The sequence below is a fragment of the Mustela lutreola genome, chromosome 4, assembly GCF_030435805.1.
Source record: "Mustela lutreola isolate mMusLut2 chromosome 4, mMusLut2.pri, whole genome shotgun sequence".
In the NCBI taxonomy this organism is placed as follows: Eukaryota; Metazoa; Chordata; class Mammalia; order Carnivora; family Mustelidae; genus Mustela; species Mustela lutreola.
Window position 1 is genome coordinate 109,157,613 of NC_081293.1, and position 13,619 is coordinate 109,171,231.

Below are 13,619 nucleotides of genomic sequence, written 5' to 3' on the forward strand. Positions count from 1 at the left end.
AGGGCACAAATAAGGCTGAAAGCAAGGCTCGGGGCCAGCAGTGAAACAGGTGAAGCCTTCAGACCTTCTTAGGATCAGCTGGCATGCTCGCTCCCTAAACTGGGATGGGACTGGAGACTCCTCCGCTGCCCGCAGACCCGGGAGGCATGACGCCCCCAAGTCTGCAGGGCCGACCCCCTAGCTGGCAAGGAGTTTCCATCTGTGTGGCCCAGGCTGCTGCGGTGTAGCTCCCCTGCTGGTTCCCCTGCTCCAGCGCTCTCTCCCTTGGCTCCTGCTAGAAAGGTCTGGAGGTGGAACCCAGGCGCTGCCCCAGGATGCCCTGCACCCCGCAGCTGCACATAAGGAGGGGTCCCTGAGACTCGAACAAAGCAGAAAACTATTATGGAATTTCAAAAGACAACTTTATCCAGATAAGAACCTTTCAAATAGAACAGAGAAGTCAGGCGACAGTTACTAAAACACACCCTTTGCCAAATGCTTCCACATGAGACCACGACAGGGGCTGGGGAAACGCCAGCTCAGGCGTGAGCCTGCGTCACCCTCCCCATGGTCCTCCCTGCAGACCCGCGCCTCCACACCAGCTCCTCCCCAGCAGCCTCCCAAGTTGGAGGAGTCAGATACCACATCCTTCCTAAGGAGAGGTCACAGCCCCCTGGGCACCAGTGAGCAGGCTGGGTCTGTGCACTCCAGGGAGTACCTCGGGCGGGTTACCTTCAGGGCTGGCCAACTCCTTTGACCAGCACAGGGCCCAGAGCGGGACGATAACCAGTGCGTGAACCTGCTGGGGTGGGGAGTCGGGGTCCTCAGAAGCATGTAGATGTCACCTTACAGTCCAAGCCAATTCTGGGCCTGGCACTTTGTGCAGAGGCAGCAGGACCTCTTGGGTAGGCCAAGAATCAGCATGCTCAGGGAAGGACCCCAGAGGATGGGACCCTGCGGGGACCAGGTCCCAGGGCAAACCACGAGCTCACTCCTCAGGAAGCATTGCAGGACGTGGGGAGGCGATCTGTAACATGGCAGTGGGGCCCAAGGACACGGGCTCAGGGCTGGGGCTTGTGCCACTGGGTGGGTGGGGGGGCTCTTAGCAGTGCTCCTGTGGGGGCCAGGCTGGGGGTCAGGTCACATGTGGGGCACTGGGAATCCTCGGAATGGCTGGTACCTGGCCTTGGTGGCTAGGAACAGTGGCCACAGCAAAGGCCACTTGCTAAGGCACGTGGGCCCCAGGTGGTCACGATGAGGGTCTCGCTGCTAGAGAGGTGGGTGAACAAGGGTGGAGAGAGGCCGTACTGGTGCCTGTGACCTGGGCAGGCGAGGCTAAGCTGCAAGTCGGGGCAGACATGGCTGCCCCACCGCCCACAGGCATCTCCGTGTGACGTCGGGGGTGGGCAGCACCCTCAGTGAGCAGTCCACCCAGGTCCAGTGCAAAGGAGCCTCGAAGTCGGTGCGGCCGGGCTCCTCCCAACACGGATCTTGGCCTGCTCAGCCCCAGCCCTCGGGGTCGCTCTGCTCCTTCAGCCCTGCAGCCGGGGTGACCCCGGCTTTACTGCAGTGTGAACATAGCGCACAAACACAGCCCCCACGCGGGCTGAGGACCCACAAGGCTGGCTCCGACCTCCCCCAGGATCTCACCTTGGTCGCTTTCCCAGGTTAGAGACAAGCCCTGCAGCATCTATGTGAGTCATTTGAATTTATGGTTTCATCTGGCCCAAGAACACGCCATTGGGGGCCTCAAACGAGCTTTTCAAAAATCACCGGACATGTAAATTTGAATGTTCCCAAGCCCCAGGCCCTTCCACAACCCCTCAGTTCCTGCCAGGAGCTCCCAAGTGAAAATATGTCCCCACGCGGGTCTCTCCACGGTGGCTCTGCTTCTCCAGGGACTGCGGTTCTGACGCTAACGGCCAGGCCGGCTGGGCACGAGGGCCTCCACGGGCTGCCGTCACATGATCGCACAGCACGAGTTCTGTTTCCGAGCCTGGACAGAAACACACTGGGGCTGGAGAGGTGGAAGTGACCCACGGGGGGGTACCCCACGAGGCAGTGGCCGCGGAGCGGGCTGGGGGTACTGGGAGAACCCCCGGCAGACGGAGCATGATGCTGTGTCACCCCGGGTCCTGCAGCGCCACCTGCCCCCACGCACGTCGCGAGAATGCTTTGAGAGAGCAGGTTGGTGGATCCCCGAGCCCCACTGGCCGCCTCCCTCCCAGGCTCCCAGGAAAGCACCAGTGGACGCACAGCCCTACTGTGGTCAGTGCCAGCGAACCACTTCTGTCCCAGGGAAACAGGCACAAGGGCCGCTGCGCGAGGCCCGGAGGCTCCACCGCTCAGCAGGCAGCAGGCAGCAGGAGCAGCTGGGACTGGCCTCTGCCCCTGCCTGCTCCCGCTCCCGCGGCGCCCGAGGGAGCACGTGCTACTGCCGGGCCCGCCCCCCCGCAACCCTGTGCCATGGAGTGTCCCTGGGCACGCGCACAGTAGCAAGCACAAGCACGGCTGGCACTCACTGTCTTGTAGAAGGCTTTGGACTGCGTCCCCAGCACCTCGGACTTGGACACCAAGTCGTCCAGCCGCTCCCCTCGTTCCAGAAGAGACTCCATGGTGTTGTGCTGGACAAAGACAAACGGGCGCCCCACCGTTGGCGCAGCAGGCGGATGCGAGCCCCCCAGGCTCGGCCACGGGAAGTGCTTCTCCCATGGGCTCCTCCCGCCACATGAGCATCAAGAGCCCCGACCAGCAGGACCCAGAGCCCGGCCCGGGGACCCAGCACAGGCTCAGAGCACCGTGCTTACAGCCATGCTTCCACACGCAGACTCCCACTGAACACGCTGCCCCCCTCCGCTCCCCAGAGGGCCCGTGCGCGGATGCATGTCGTGCAGTACCGCGAGGCCACCGGGCTTCCTCGGAGCAAGGAGCACAAACCGAGGCACGTGGACAGGAACGGGCCTGGGAGAAAGGCGCGAGACCAGCCCCATCTACAGAGTTCCAGGATGCTGGCTGCCGGCACAAGAAGCGAACCAGATGGACATGCGCACGGACAGGGCAGCACCAGCAAGCCCATTTCTGCAGACACACAGGGCCGCCGCGCCACACCTGCCGTTCCTGCTTGGAGAGCAGGAGCAGCCGAGGGGCGCCCAGCGCTGCAGCTCAGCAAGGATACAGAGAAGCCCGTGAAGAGACACGGAGACACCTCAACATGCTCACACCTCACTCCCAATCCGAAGTCCCCAAACTGTGTCATTCAGTGCACGGTGTCCACAGCATACTGCTTCCTGGGTCCCGCCCAGGCCGGCATCTGACTCCAGGAGGCAGTACTGAGCATGTCGCGGGGCCGGAGGAGCCAGCAGCGGTTCCTGGGCGCCTCTGCTGGGCTTTAGTTCTACTCACTCAAGGCTTGCTGGGGCCTGGGCACAGGTGTCCCACATGCCGGGAGCGGGGTAGGTAAGGACAAGCGCCCAGTCCTGAGGGCTCACACGCCCGCTGGGAGATGTGTGTGCCAGTCATGACCACGTAGTGGCATCCGGGAGAGCTGCATGTGGGGCCCTGGCATGGGCGCCATGCAGGAAAGAGAAAGGCCCCAGGGCTGTGGGACTGTGCCAGGGAGTGTGCACCTGACTCCAGAGCTTTCCTGAGGGCTACTGGGGGATGGTAAGTGGAAGAGCCACAGATCAGTGGCTACTGTACGGACACACTGGTGCCAGGTGGGAAGCCAGGGACCAGTGATGAGGTAGAAGCCACAGGACCAAACTCAAGGCAAGAACAGACACAGCGAGTGCCAAAGAGAGCTCAAGGTTACAGGGGCGGGGGAGGGGAGGAAGAAACAGAAAAAGAGAAGGAAATGGAAAGTGAGACGGAGAGAGAGAAGAAGAGGACAGACAGGGAGAGGAGAGAGAGGAGGAGATGGAGAGAGATGGGGAGGAGGACAGACACAGAGAGAAGAGAGAGGGGGAGAGAGAGAGAGGGGGAGATGGGGTGGAGATGGAGAGAGGGGGAGACGGAGAGAGAAGGAGAGACAGAGGGGGAGACGGGGGGAGAGGAGGAGTGGGGGAGAAGGGAAGAGAGGAGTAGACAGAGAGAGAGGGGGAGATGGGGGGGAGGAGAAGGGGAGATGGAGAGGGGAAGACAGAGAGAGGGAGAAATGAAGGGGGAAAAAAGAGGGGAGATGGAGGGGGGAGGAGGGGAGAGAAGGGGGAAGACGGGGGGGGGGTATGGAGCCAGAGAGGGGGTAGATGCAGAGAGAGGGGAGACAGAGAGAGAGGGTGAGGAGGAGGGGAGATGGAGGGAGGGGGAGATGGAGGGGGGAGAGCCAGAGGCGGGGTAGACGAAGAGAGAGGGGGAGGAGGGAGAAGAGAGGGAGAGAGAGAGAAGAGAAGCTGAAGCAGCCGAGCACAGCACAGGCAAGATGCGGGCTTCCTGCCCTTCTGACCGGGACTGAGGACCCCAGGTCTGTGTTTAGTGAACATAGGCGGCTTTTCCTGCCCCCACAGCCCCCACCCTGCAAGGAGGCGCCTGCTGAGCTCAGAGACAAACGGCGGGGGTCGGCAGTGGCAGGGAGCCGCTGAACAGAGACCGTCGCAGCAGGGAGGCATCAGGGCCACAGCAGGTCTCGGCTGGGGTCCTCATACAACAGTGGTGTTGAACCCAGATGGGTGCAGGCAGCACAAACTCAGGGTGGCCTGAGACACTCGGGGAGAGGGGGGCAACCACCCCTTCCAACAAAGCATTTGCATGAGGATGCCCCCAAAGCCCCAAACCCAAGCCTGGACTGCGCGCCGGGCGGCTCCCACACTTGGCTCCAGGGGGTGCTCGCTCCCGCCCCCACTTACCAGAATGATCTTGGTCTCATCCAGCTCAGCCTGCACTTTAGTCATGGGGTCGGCTTCTCGCGGGTTCTAGGGAAGAGCCAAAAACATCAGGAGTAGAATGACCACCCAGAAACAAAGCTCAAACCGGGGAGCCAGACAGTTTGCCAAGGTCACAAACCGCAGGCTGCACACGCACACCCCAGAGAAGGGAAAGCCCGCGTGAGCTCGGGGTCCAGGTCTCAGAGTCCCTGTGTGTTTCATGGGGACGCTGACACCAAGGCTGCTGGGAGATCGCCCAGAGCCACAACCTGAGGGCCGGTCCTGGGGGCTTCTGCCCACCTACCTGGTACCGACTCAGGTAGTCGTCCAGGGCCGTGTAGTGGATGCTAGCAGGGGATCCGACTGGCCACTCTATCCTGTCCACGTGTTTGGAGAATTCGTCCAGTACCTGCACGACAAAGGAGCCCATCCCATAGCCACATGGACCTGAACACAGAGCCCGAGAGAGGAGGAGAACAGCTCAGGGCCAAGGGCAAACATAGGCTCAAGGTTTGAAGATTTCTGGCAATTAAAAACAAAGTGTACCCAACCTCACCCCGATCTCCTCTGGAAGAAAACAAGAGCAACAGAATATTAACCTACAGACTTTCCCTTCTACCAGGTTCCGCAGTTCTAAGAGGAAAAGTCCCTGCACTCTCATCTTCCAGAACAGCTCTTTGAAAAGGGAGCTAGATCCTTCGGACTTAAGCAATCAGCACATCTCATGTGCTGGTGAATGTATTGGTGCTTAGGGAGGCCGGAGGCCAGCATCCTCAAGATATTTCTGACGAGCACCACAGCACTGAGCCCCATGGTGGTGCGACACCCACATGGGGGAAAGGAGCAGCCCGGGGTGGTCACAGGACAGAGTGCAGAGTCGGCTGTGGCTGGGAGTAAACAGTCACCAGTGGGGAAGGCAGCAGCCCTTAGAGCGGCCAGAGCAGTGGCCAGGGCTGAAGGTGCAGCCACAGCCGACCTCAGGCCCCAGCCCAGAAGGAAACTGCAATGCTGCTGTAGAGTGGCCAGGTCGCAGTGCCACCAGGGCCACAAGCCCAGACACTGGCAGAAACCAGTGCCAGAAAAGGACGCTGGGAAGGGATGCCTGGCCATCTCTCTGTTTAGAGCAAGAAGAAACGCTGAAAATGGGTTGATTCTGGACACATAACTCCGTCCCTTCTACCTCAGGCACCGTCCACCGTTGCCTGTCCCAGGCCAGCCCGGCCACACCGCAAACTCACCTTCTCCAGCAAGGTAAAGGCCACCCGGGATGGATACTCGCTGTCAGCGATGACCACTCCTGCGAGATTGTCGTTTCGTACATAGACATGGCACAGGTATTCTAAGGAGAAGTTAGAAGTGCACGGGATAACGTGAGGACTTGGGACATCTTCAGCAATCGTGAAAGTGTCACAATGCTGAGCCCTTGCCTGGTGGCTCAGTCCGACTCACGCAGAACAGCACAGGAGGGAGCACGGGCACCGGCATGGCCCAACACCACCTGAGTACAAGTAGGTGTCCAGAGGCCTGGCGGGCCAAGCAGGCTCTAAAGGAGCCACCGCAGGCGCAGAAAGCAACTGAGGGGAAGCAGTCCCAGGTGCCTTTCTGCTACATTCTGGAGCCCCAGCGCTGGCCCGCTTGCAGATGCTCTGGCCTGGCCCCGAGCTGGAGACCCTGGGTAAGACCAGCAGCCTCCAGCTGCTTAAAAGTCCCGAGAGCAGCCCCACGTCAGGAAATCAGCTCTCAGGGCATCAGGTCTGCTCCTGTGATGGGGTAGAGGGGGAAGTGGGGGAGAGGAGATGCAAGAGAAGGGGACAAAAGGTCCATCTACAAAAAACCTAGCCCTGCCAGCCTGAAATCATCATCAAATTATCCGAAGGTTCTGTCTGTACAAGCACTTCGGGAAACAGGTCCCATCCCTGGTATGAATTTTTCTCACTTTCAAAACTCTTCAGACAGGACACAGCTGACTACACCCCCAGGGGAAGAGGAACAGAAGGGTCACAGCTGACAAAGGAGAACCTCCCCGTCCTGATGACGCTCGCACAGAACAGCTGCTGCCAACCATGGAGAACAGAGAGGAGAGGGAGAGGTCGTGAGTTCTGGAGTCGGAGGAGGGCAACGGTACGTGAGGGCAAGGCTGAGGAGGACAAGACTGGCGCCGCCACTGTCTGGGCTCTGCCTACATCTCCAGTAAGCAAGGGGCCAGCGTGCTGTGGGAGCGCACGCCCCAGACTGGAGCGGCCGGGTGCATGCTGGAGGACACGGCTCTCAGCCAGCCGCGGGGAGGCAGACCTGCCCGGAGTGACCCACTACACGTCCATGTTCACGGTCCCATCTCCTGGGCAGGACAGGGAGGCCGCGCAGAGCATGCACAGGGGACCCCCACTCCCCCCGGGGTGTAACACACATCTCATCACTGACATGTGGCCTCCAGGGCCGTGGCCCTGGTCTCTGCAGAGTGAGCTTCTCACGATCTATGTGACACAGCTGCCCTTCTTGAGTCGTCTCTGTCACAAACGCTTCTCCAAGAAAAGCCTCACGATGCTTACAGAAAACCTGAATTACGAAGATGTGAACGACAGCCAAGAGGAAAACAACGAGTTTCTGGACTCCTGGTCCAAAACGTGGGGAGCACAGGACGCACTCCCAGTGCGATGGCAGGGAAGCCTGGTTTGCAAAGCGCCCGCCACAGGTGGAAGGAGAAGCACGCGGGGAGGCTGCTGACGGCAGGAGCAAGCACGAGCAGAAGCAGGAGGCCTGAGAGGAGTGCGGTCCTGGCAGCCCCTGCGTGGGGCACGCCTGTGAGGGGGCCCCGGGCTGCCTGAAGCGGGAAGGGACAGGCGCGGCGCAGGCACCAGGCAGCAGGTCCTCCTACCTTGTTCTTTGACAGAAGCTCTGCTGCCTTTCGCCGAGCGCTCCACGATCAGCTGACTCGTGAAGGTCATGAATTCCTGAACGCTAAGGAACAGAACACACGTTACCTCTCCCCATCCCCGTCCCCAGCAGCATGGAAGGTGACCTCTGAGCACAGACACCAAGGGGCCGCTGCTTCTGGGTCTCATTCCTTTCCCTCCCAACCTCAGGGACTAACAAGAGACACCGTTTAGCCAGAAACCCTCGAAGCTCTTCAAGCCACACCTGTCTGCTACCTTGCTGACCAGGACAACCGGCTTCGAGCCTCATGGAGATTCCTACGGGCCAGTGTATGTCCTCCGATGGGGTTTTCCCCGTAGCTGGGTCGGAGGCGCTGGCGCACCCCGTTTTATGGGGGAAGTCGTGCGGCCCGAGAAACTGTACCACAGCCGGCCCGGATGCAGACCCTGACTCCCGGGCTTTTCCCGGTTGAGTTTGGCGGTGCGAGGGCCGCGTGCTGAGGGTTTGCAGGCGCGCGACCTGTGGGCTTGCGGGAAGCTGTGTGTGAGGAAGGCCGCGAGCGCTGGGCCTGCTGCTGGGAGGTGCGGGGCGCCTGGGCGCCGCCCCGGGGGTACCCCGCAGGTCTGAGTCTGGGACGCTGCCCTCTGGCTCCGTCCTCACTGCTTCTGGGCAGCAGTTCTCTTGCTCTTTTTGTCAGAGAGGGGGATGCAGGGGGCCCGACGGGCGGCTCCATGCGCTGTGGCCAGAGCACGGAGAAGCGGAAGCCAGCGCGCACATCCAGGGCCGGCCTCGCGCACGCGACACTGTGCTGGGACAAGCGTCCACCGTGAGAGCGGGTCACAGTGGGGTACAGCCGCGGCCACGCTGGCTCATCCTGACACCCCGTCCCCGGGACGCTGAGAGGCCACCACTCGGCCAACAAGGAAGAGGAGGTGACTTGTGCAAAGGCTGAGAGAGAAGAGGTCACTCGTGGCCCAGCAGAGAGACGGCAGAATGGAAGCACCACAGGTGACGACAGCTCGACCGGAGGAACGGGGGCTCTTAAGACTCTGCGGCAGCCCCCCTCGCTGAAGAGAGGAGACCTCCAGCCGCGCAGTGTCTGTCCGGCCAGGAACTATGGGACCCGTACACCCTGCCCCACGCCCCACTCACAAAACCCAAGTTCGCAGCGAGGGGAACACAGCACTTAGCACAACAGCTGGGGCCCAGCGTCACCCTGAGAGCGTGATGGGCTCAAACTCACCCCACGGAGAGAGCCTCCGGGTGAGGCAGGCCCCGCAGTAAAACGGAGCGGAGGCGGAGTCCCAGCACAGCCACGCCCAGACACAGGGGTTTACATCCCTGGCAGGAGCTCTCAAACAAGCAGCGAGAAAAGCTGGGGACCCATCTGCAGGTTTGGAGTTCAGGGTCCGGCTGCCGCCAGGCAGAAGAATGGAGGCGAGAAGCTTGGACTGCTGCAGCGGTAAGAGGCGCCAGTGGGGGCACAGCCAGGTTCTGAGTGCACCTGGTGCCCGTGGTCTGGAGCTGGCAGGGGTATCCCGGAGCAGTGAGGCGAAGGTCTCATGCTGCAACTGCCCAGCACCTTCGGGACACACGGACAGCCCAGAGGAAGAGCGGCCAGAACGGAGCAGAGGGCGTGAGAGAGAAAGCGGCAAATCTGCACAAGACCTCCTGAAGCTCCCAAAGAACCAACCGCTTCCACGGAAGGACAACAGAAACGGTTTTCCATACCGCCAGCACGACACTGATCAAGAACTGCTTCCCAGGGGCGCCTGGGGGGCCCCGTGGGGGACACGCCAGCCTTCGGCGCAGGTCATGATCCCGGGAGCCTGGGATGGAGCCGCCCGTAGGGCCCCCCGCATCCCCCTCTCTGACAAAAAGAGCAAGAGAACTGCTGCCCAGAAGCAGTGAGGACGGAGCCAGAGGGCAGCGTCCCGGACTCAGACCTGCGGGGTACCCCCGGGGCGGCGCCCAGGCGCCCCGCACCTCCCAGCAGCGGGCCCAGCGCTCGCGGCCTTCCTCACACACAGCTTCCCGCAAGCCCACAGGTCGCGCGCCTGCAAAACCCTCAGCACGCGGCCCTCGCACCGCCAAACTCAACCGGGAAAAGCCCGGGAGTCAGGGTCTGCATCCGGGCCGGCTGTGGTACAGTTTCTCCGGCCGCACGACTTCCCCCATAAAACGGGGCGCGCCAGCGCCTCCGACCCAGCCACGGGGAAAACCCCATCGGAGGACATACACTGGCCCGCGGACGCCGGGGTCAGAATCTCGGGGAAGGAGGCGCAGGTTGACAACACACGCTCCCGGGCCGCCACCTGCCAGCTCACCACGGCCGCGGGCGGACCTGGGCGGTCCGCGCTTCCCTCCAAGCCCCCGGGGTGGTACGACGGGAACGTGGGAGACACCGAGCACGAAAACGCCGTCCAGAGCAGCGTCAGCCTTCCTGGGGCCAAAGGACGAGGGTTCCCCGCAGGTCCGCTCCGCACACCGAGAAGGGAGCCAGCGCAGCGCTCCAGGGCGGGAGGGCGAAACCCCCGCCCGCCCCCCGCAGTCCGACGCCGGGCCTCCCCCGACCACCCCGACGCTCCCCCGCCCCCCGGGGCCCGCCCCCACCCCGCGGGCCTCCCACGAGCCCCCGGGCCTCGCCGCCCGGGCCCACCCACCTGGACCTCTGGAAGAAGCTGAAGGAGGACACGTCGTACGCGGCTTTGAGCAGCACCACCTTGTGCTCGCCTTTGTACAGGACGCTGAGGCTGTACAGCTTCATGGTGCCGCGCCTTCGGGCAGCCCGCCCGCCCGCGGGACCGCCTCGCAGGGAGCAGCGCAGCCACCGCCCCTGGGGACCACCGCAGGTTGCTGACGGGTCGGACGCCGGCTTCCCCGCCTGGCCCGAGGCCGACTTCCGGTTCTGGTCGAGGCACCGCCCAAGAGCCAACCGAGGGTTTTCTCGTGCCCCGGATGCAGAAAGGAGCGGCCGGAAATACGAAGGGGGTGGGCTGGGAGGGGCGGGGAAAAGACGTCGCGGCGCAGGTGCGTATGCGTAAGCCCGGCCCCGCCCCCCTATCCTGGCTGGGGCCGCCCCTCCCTCTTGCGGCTCGCAGTCGTCCCCACCGGGACCTCCTCCTTCCCCCCTGGGGTCCCTACCCAGGCCGCCCCCTCCCTGTTGGAGGGTCCCGAGTCCTCCCATCCTCACCCTCCCCCCTCCCTCCGGGACTGCACGGAGCCGTCCCGGGCGGGCAGCTCCCGGGAACACGCAGAGCCGCACCGCAGGGTGGCGCTCGGGGAGCCCTCGGAGGGCTGAGTTAACGGGACCGGGCTGTCCTTCGTGAGCTCCCCACAGCGAAGCGCAGGGACGCCCCTCTGCAGGCTCTTGCAGGGACGTGAAGGCCGCTCGCCCGCGCTGGCTCTCACCACTGCCCTGGTGGGGGCCGTCCCTGTGCACCCAGGACCCCTGGGCCCGGCCTGCGAGGGCTTCCCGGGCCGGCCACTGCCCGTGCGGGTACGAACGTAGGCGGCTGCGGCACGAGCGCGGCAGCACCGACGGCGGAGGGTCCGCGCCGCGCTCCGGGAGCCGCCTGGTGCGCGGGGACTTGAAGAGGCCTCGTTCGTCCGGAGACGTTGAAATAACCCGTTGCCGATGGCCGGGGACGAACGGAGCACGTCCCCTAAGAGTTCCACGTCCTGCCCACTTCGTGTTTACTGAACGGTGTTCCGGAATGGGCGTCTCACCGGCCACACCGAGGGACCTCGGCCCTCGGAACTTCAGAGGCTTGCACAGCCTCCCCGCTGGAAGCAGCTGGCGCCTGCTGGGAGCCGTCGCACCACCCCACACAGCACTCTCAAGGGTCATGTTCCGGTGGGATGATGGGGGCTGGTACCCGATTGTTAGGGGCCATCCCACGAGGGGTAAGGAGCGCCTCCGGCCTCATACCCTCTATTTGCCGGGAGCACTCCATTCCCCATCCGGCGACCAAGAACGTCTCCAGACATGGGCAAACGTGCCCAGAGGAGCAGGGGTTTGGAGAAAAATGTTTCCATGTCTGAAGGAAGGTCCCCCCCCGCCTGCCCCTCACCAGCCCTCTTCCTGGGTATTTCAAGTGCGGAGCGTGGAGAGGACTTTTCAACATCCCCTCTGTTTGGGTGCAAAACATAAATCACAGACACCGGCCACTGCCAGGCCAGTCCCCCACAGACACAGGCTCGCCAGCACCAGCAGGCCAGACGGATCCCAAGATGCTGTGTGGACACTGTTGTCCTATAGGGGGCAGGCGACAGCCGTTGCTGGAGAAAATCCCAGAGCCCCTTTTCTCCTTTGCCACCGAACATTATTCAAAGGGACAAGGAGGACAGTTCTTGCTCAGAATACATTTAAATGTGTTCACTTGTCGGGGCACCTGGGGGGCTCAGTGGGTTAAGCCTCTGCCTTCGGCTCAGGTCATGGTTTCGTTGCTGGGATCGAGCCCCGCATCGGGCTCTCTGCTCAGTGGGGAGCCTGCTTCCCCCTCTCTCTTTGCCTGCCTTTCTGCCTGCTCGTGATCTCTGTCTTTCAAATAAATAAAAATCTTAAAAAAAAGTGTTCACTTGCCACATACTAATGGATACCTTACCATTGATCTTACCCCAAGCACTCCCCATGTGCTACCTCATTCAGCCCTCAGAGAAAAGAGAAAGATTGTATCATCACCTTAGAGACACAGAAATAGGTTCAGGTCAAGGACATTGCAAGTCCACACCACAACATGTAACACAGCACAGCTCCACTCCCGGAGGCTCTCCCATCCTCTCTGGCCTGGGCCCGCCTTCCCCTCCTTGGTCTATGTGGTTGCAAACTCCCCAGCCTCGTTGTCCCTCTTTCTGAGAAGTAAGCCCACCTCCGACTCCACCACCCAGCCACCACCCAGCTTGGATGCAGCCCCAGCCCCGCTGCAAGCCCCCAGAGCACACACTTGAGCAAAGCACTAACCTCTCTCTCTCTCTTTCACCTGCAAAACTGGAAACAACCTGTTCCCTCAGTGTGTTGCTGAAATGGTAAGACGCTATATTCCAAACACTAGTCTTGGTAGATGTTCAGCAAGTAAAAACCTTGATGATTCCCTGCGTTGGTATCATTTAGGACAAAGAGGCGAGATCATCGCAGGTTGAAGGCATTGGGCAGGGAGCAGAGATCAGACAGGCTGAGTGAGGTCTGCAGAGTGGAAAATACTATCGTCTCTACTATAATTTCCTGGCTTTGATCACTGTGTTGTGGTTATGTAAGAGAATTCTTGGTTTCTGGGAAATCCACACAAGCAGTTAGGGGTGAAGGGACATCCTGTTTTCACCTCCCCTTTGCAGGATTTGGATGTGGGTATGATGTAATGCAAAGCATAGCACGCACACGATTAATCGAAGGAGTCGGGACGCAGGTATCCAGGAATGGTTCGTACTATTCTGTAAGACTTAAAAGAGGTGGGTATGGGAAAGACCACAGGCAGGAGACACTGATGTTATGCATGCGGCGCCCGTGGGACTGGGGGTGGCCAAGCTCTCTGAAGTCCAGATTCTCCCTCGTGCACCAGGTCCTAGAGGAAGAGCTCCCTTGCAAGCTGACCCTGAGCCATGCTGTCACGACACATGGCCCAGCTCTGTGAGTTCACCCCTGCCGGGCAGGCAGGTGCCCACCCACCTTCAAGGCCTTTCTCAGCTCATAAAGGGACCTGTTTTGAGGTGCACAGCAGAACCCCCACAGAGCTGGAAATAAGCAGCTGAGGGGCATGCCAGGGGATCCTGGAGGGAACCTGGCCATGCCATGGCCTTGGCCTCCCTACCCCTTAGTCCAGTCAGCCAAGGCCATGGCAGCAGGGCTGTTTTCACTGTGATTGTTACGTGGACCTCAGCAGCCTACCCAGGACAGGAGCCCTACCAGGG

The 13,619-nt window shown here is 61.7% G+C and overlaps 1 protein-coding gene across 1 annotated transcript; it reads right to left on the reverse strand.

The window, feature by feature from the left end:
* Positions 1 to 379: 379 nt before the first annotated feature.
* On the reverse strand, positions 380 to 10,658 carry YKT6 (YKT6 v-SNARE homolog). Its single transcript, XM_059170716.1, has 7 exons — positions 10,376 to 10,658; positions 7,714 to 7,796; positions 6,077 to 6,177; positions 5,143 to 5,247; positions 4,821 to 4,886; positions 2,502 to 2,603; positions 380 to 1,975 (listed from the first exon to the last, which is right to left on the reverse strand). The coding sequence occupies exons 1-7, from the start codon at positions 10,477 to 10,479 to the stop codon at positions 1,940 to 1,942; spliced, it is 597 nt and encodes a 198-aa protein (XP_059026699.1). The 5' UTR covers positions 10,480 to 10,658; the 3' UTR covers positions 380 to 1,939.
* Between the last annotated feature and the right edge of the window lie 2,961 nt (positions 10,659 to 13,619).

Excerpts from the sequence above, each read along its gene's own strand:
- YKT6 (XM_059170716.1), bottom strand. The coding sequence starts at position 10,479 with ATGAAGCTGTACAGCCTCAGCGTCCTGTACAAAGGCGAGCACAAGGTG. Across the intron at positions 5,248-6,076 it reads CCTTTACCTTGCTGGAGAAG|GTACTGGACGAATTCTCCAA; the intron begins GTGAGTTTGCGG and ends TTTGTCGTGCAG. Across the intron at positions 1,976-2,501 it reads CCAAAGCCTTCTACAAGACA|GCTCGGAAACAGAACTCGTG; the intron begins GTGAGTGCCAGC and ends GTTTCTGTCCAG.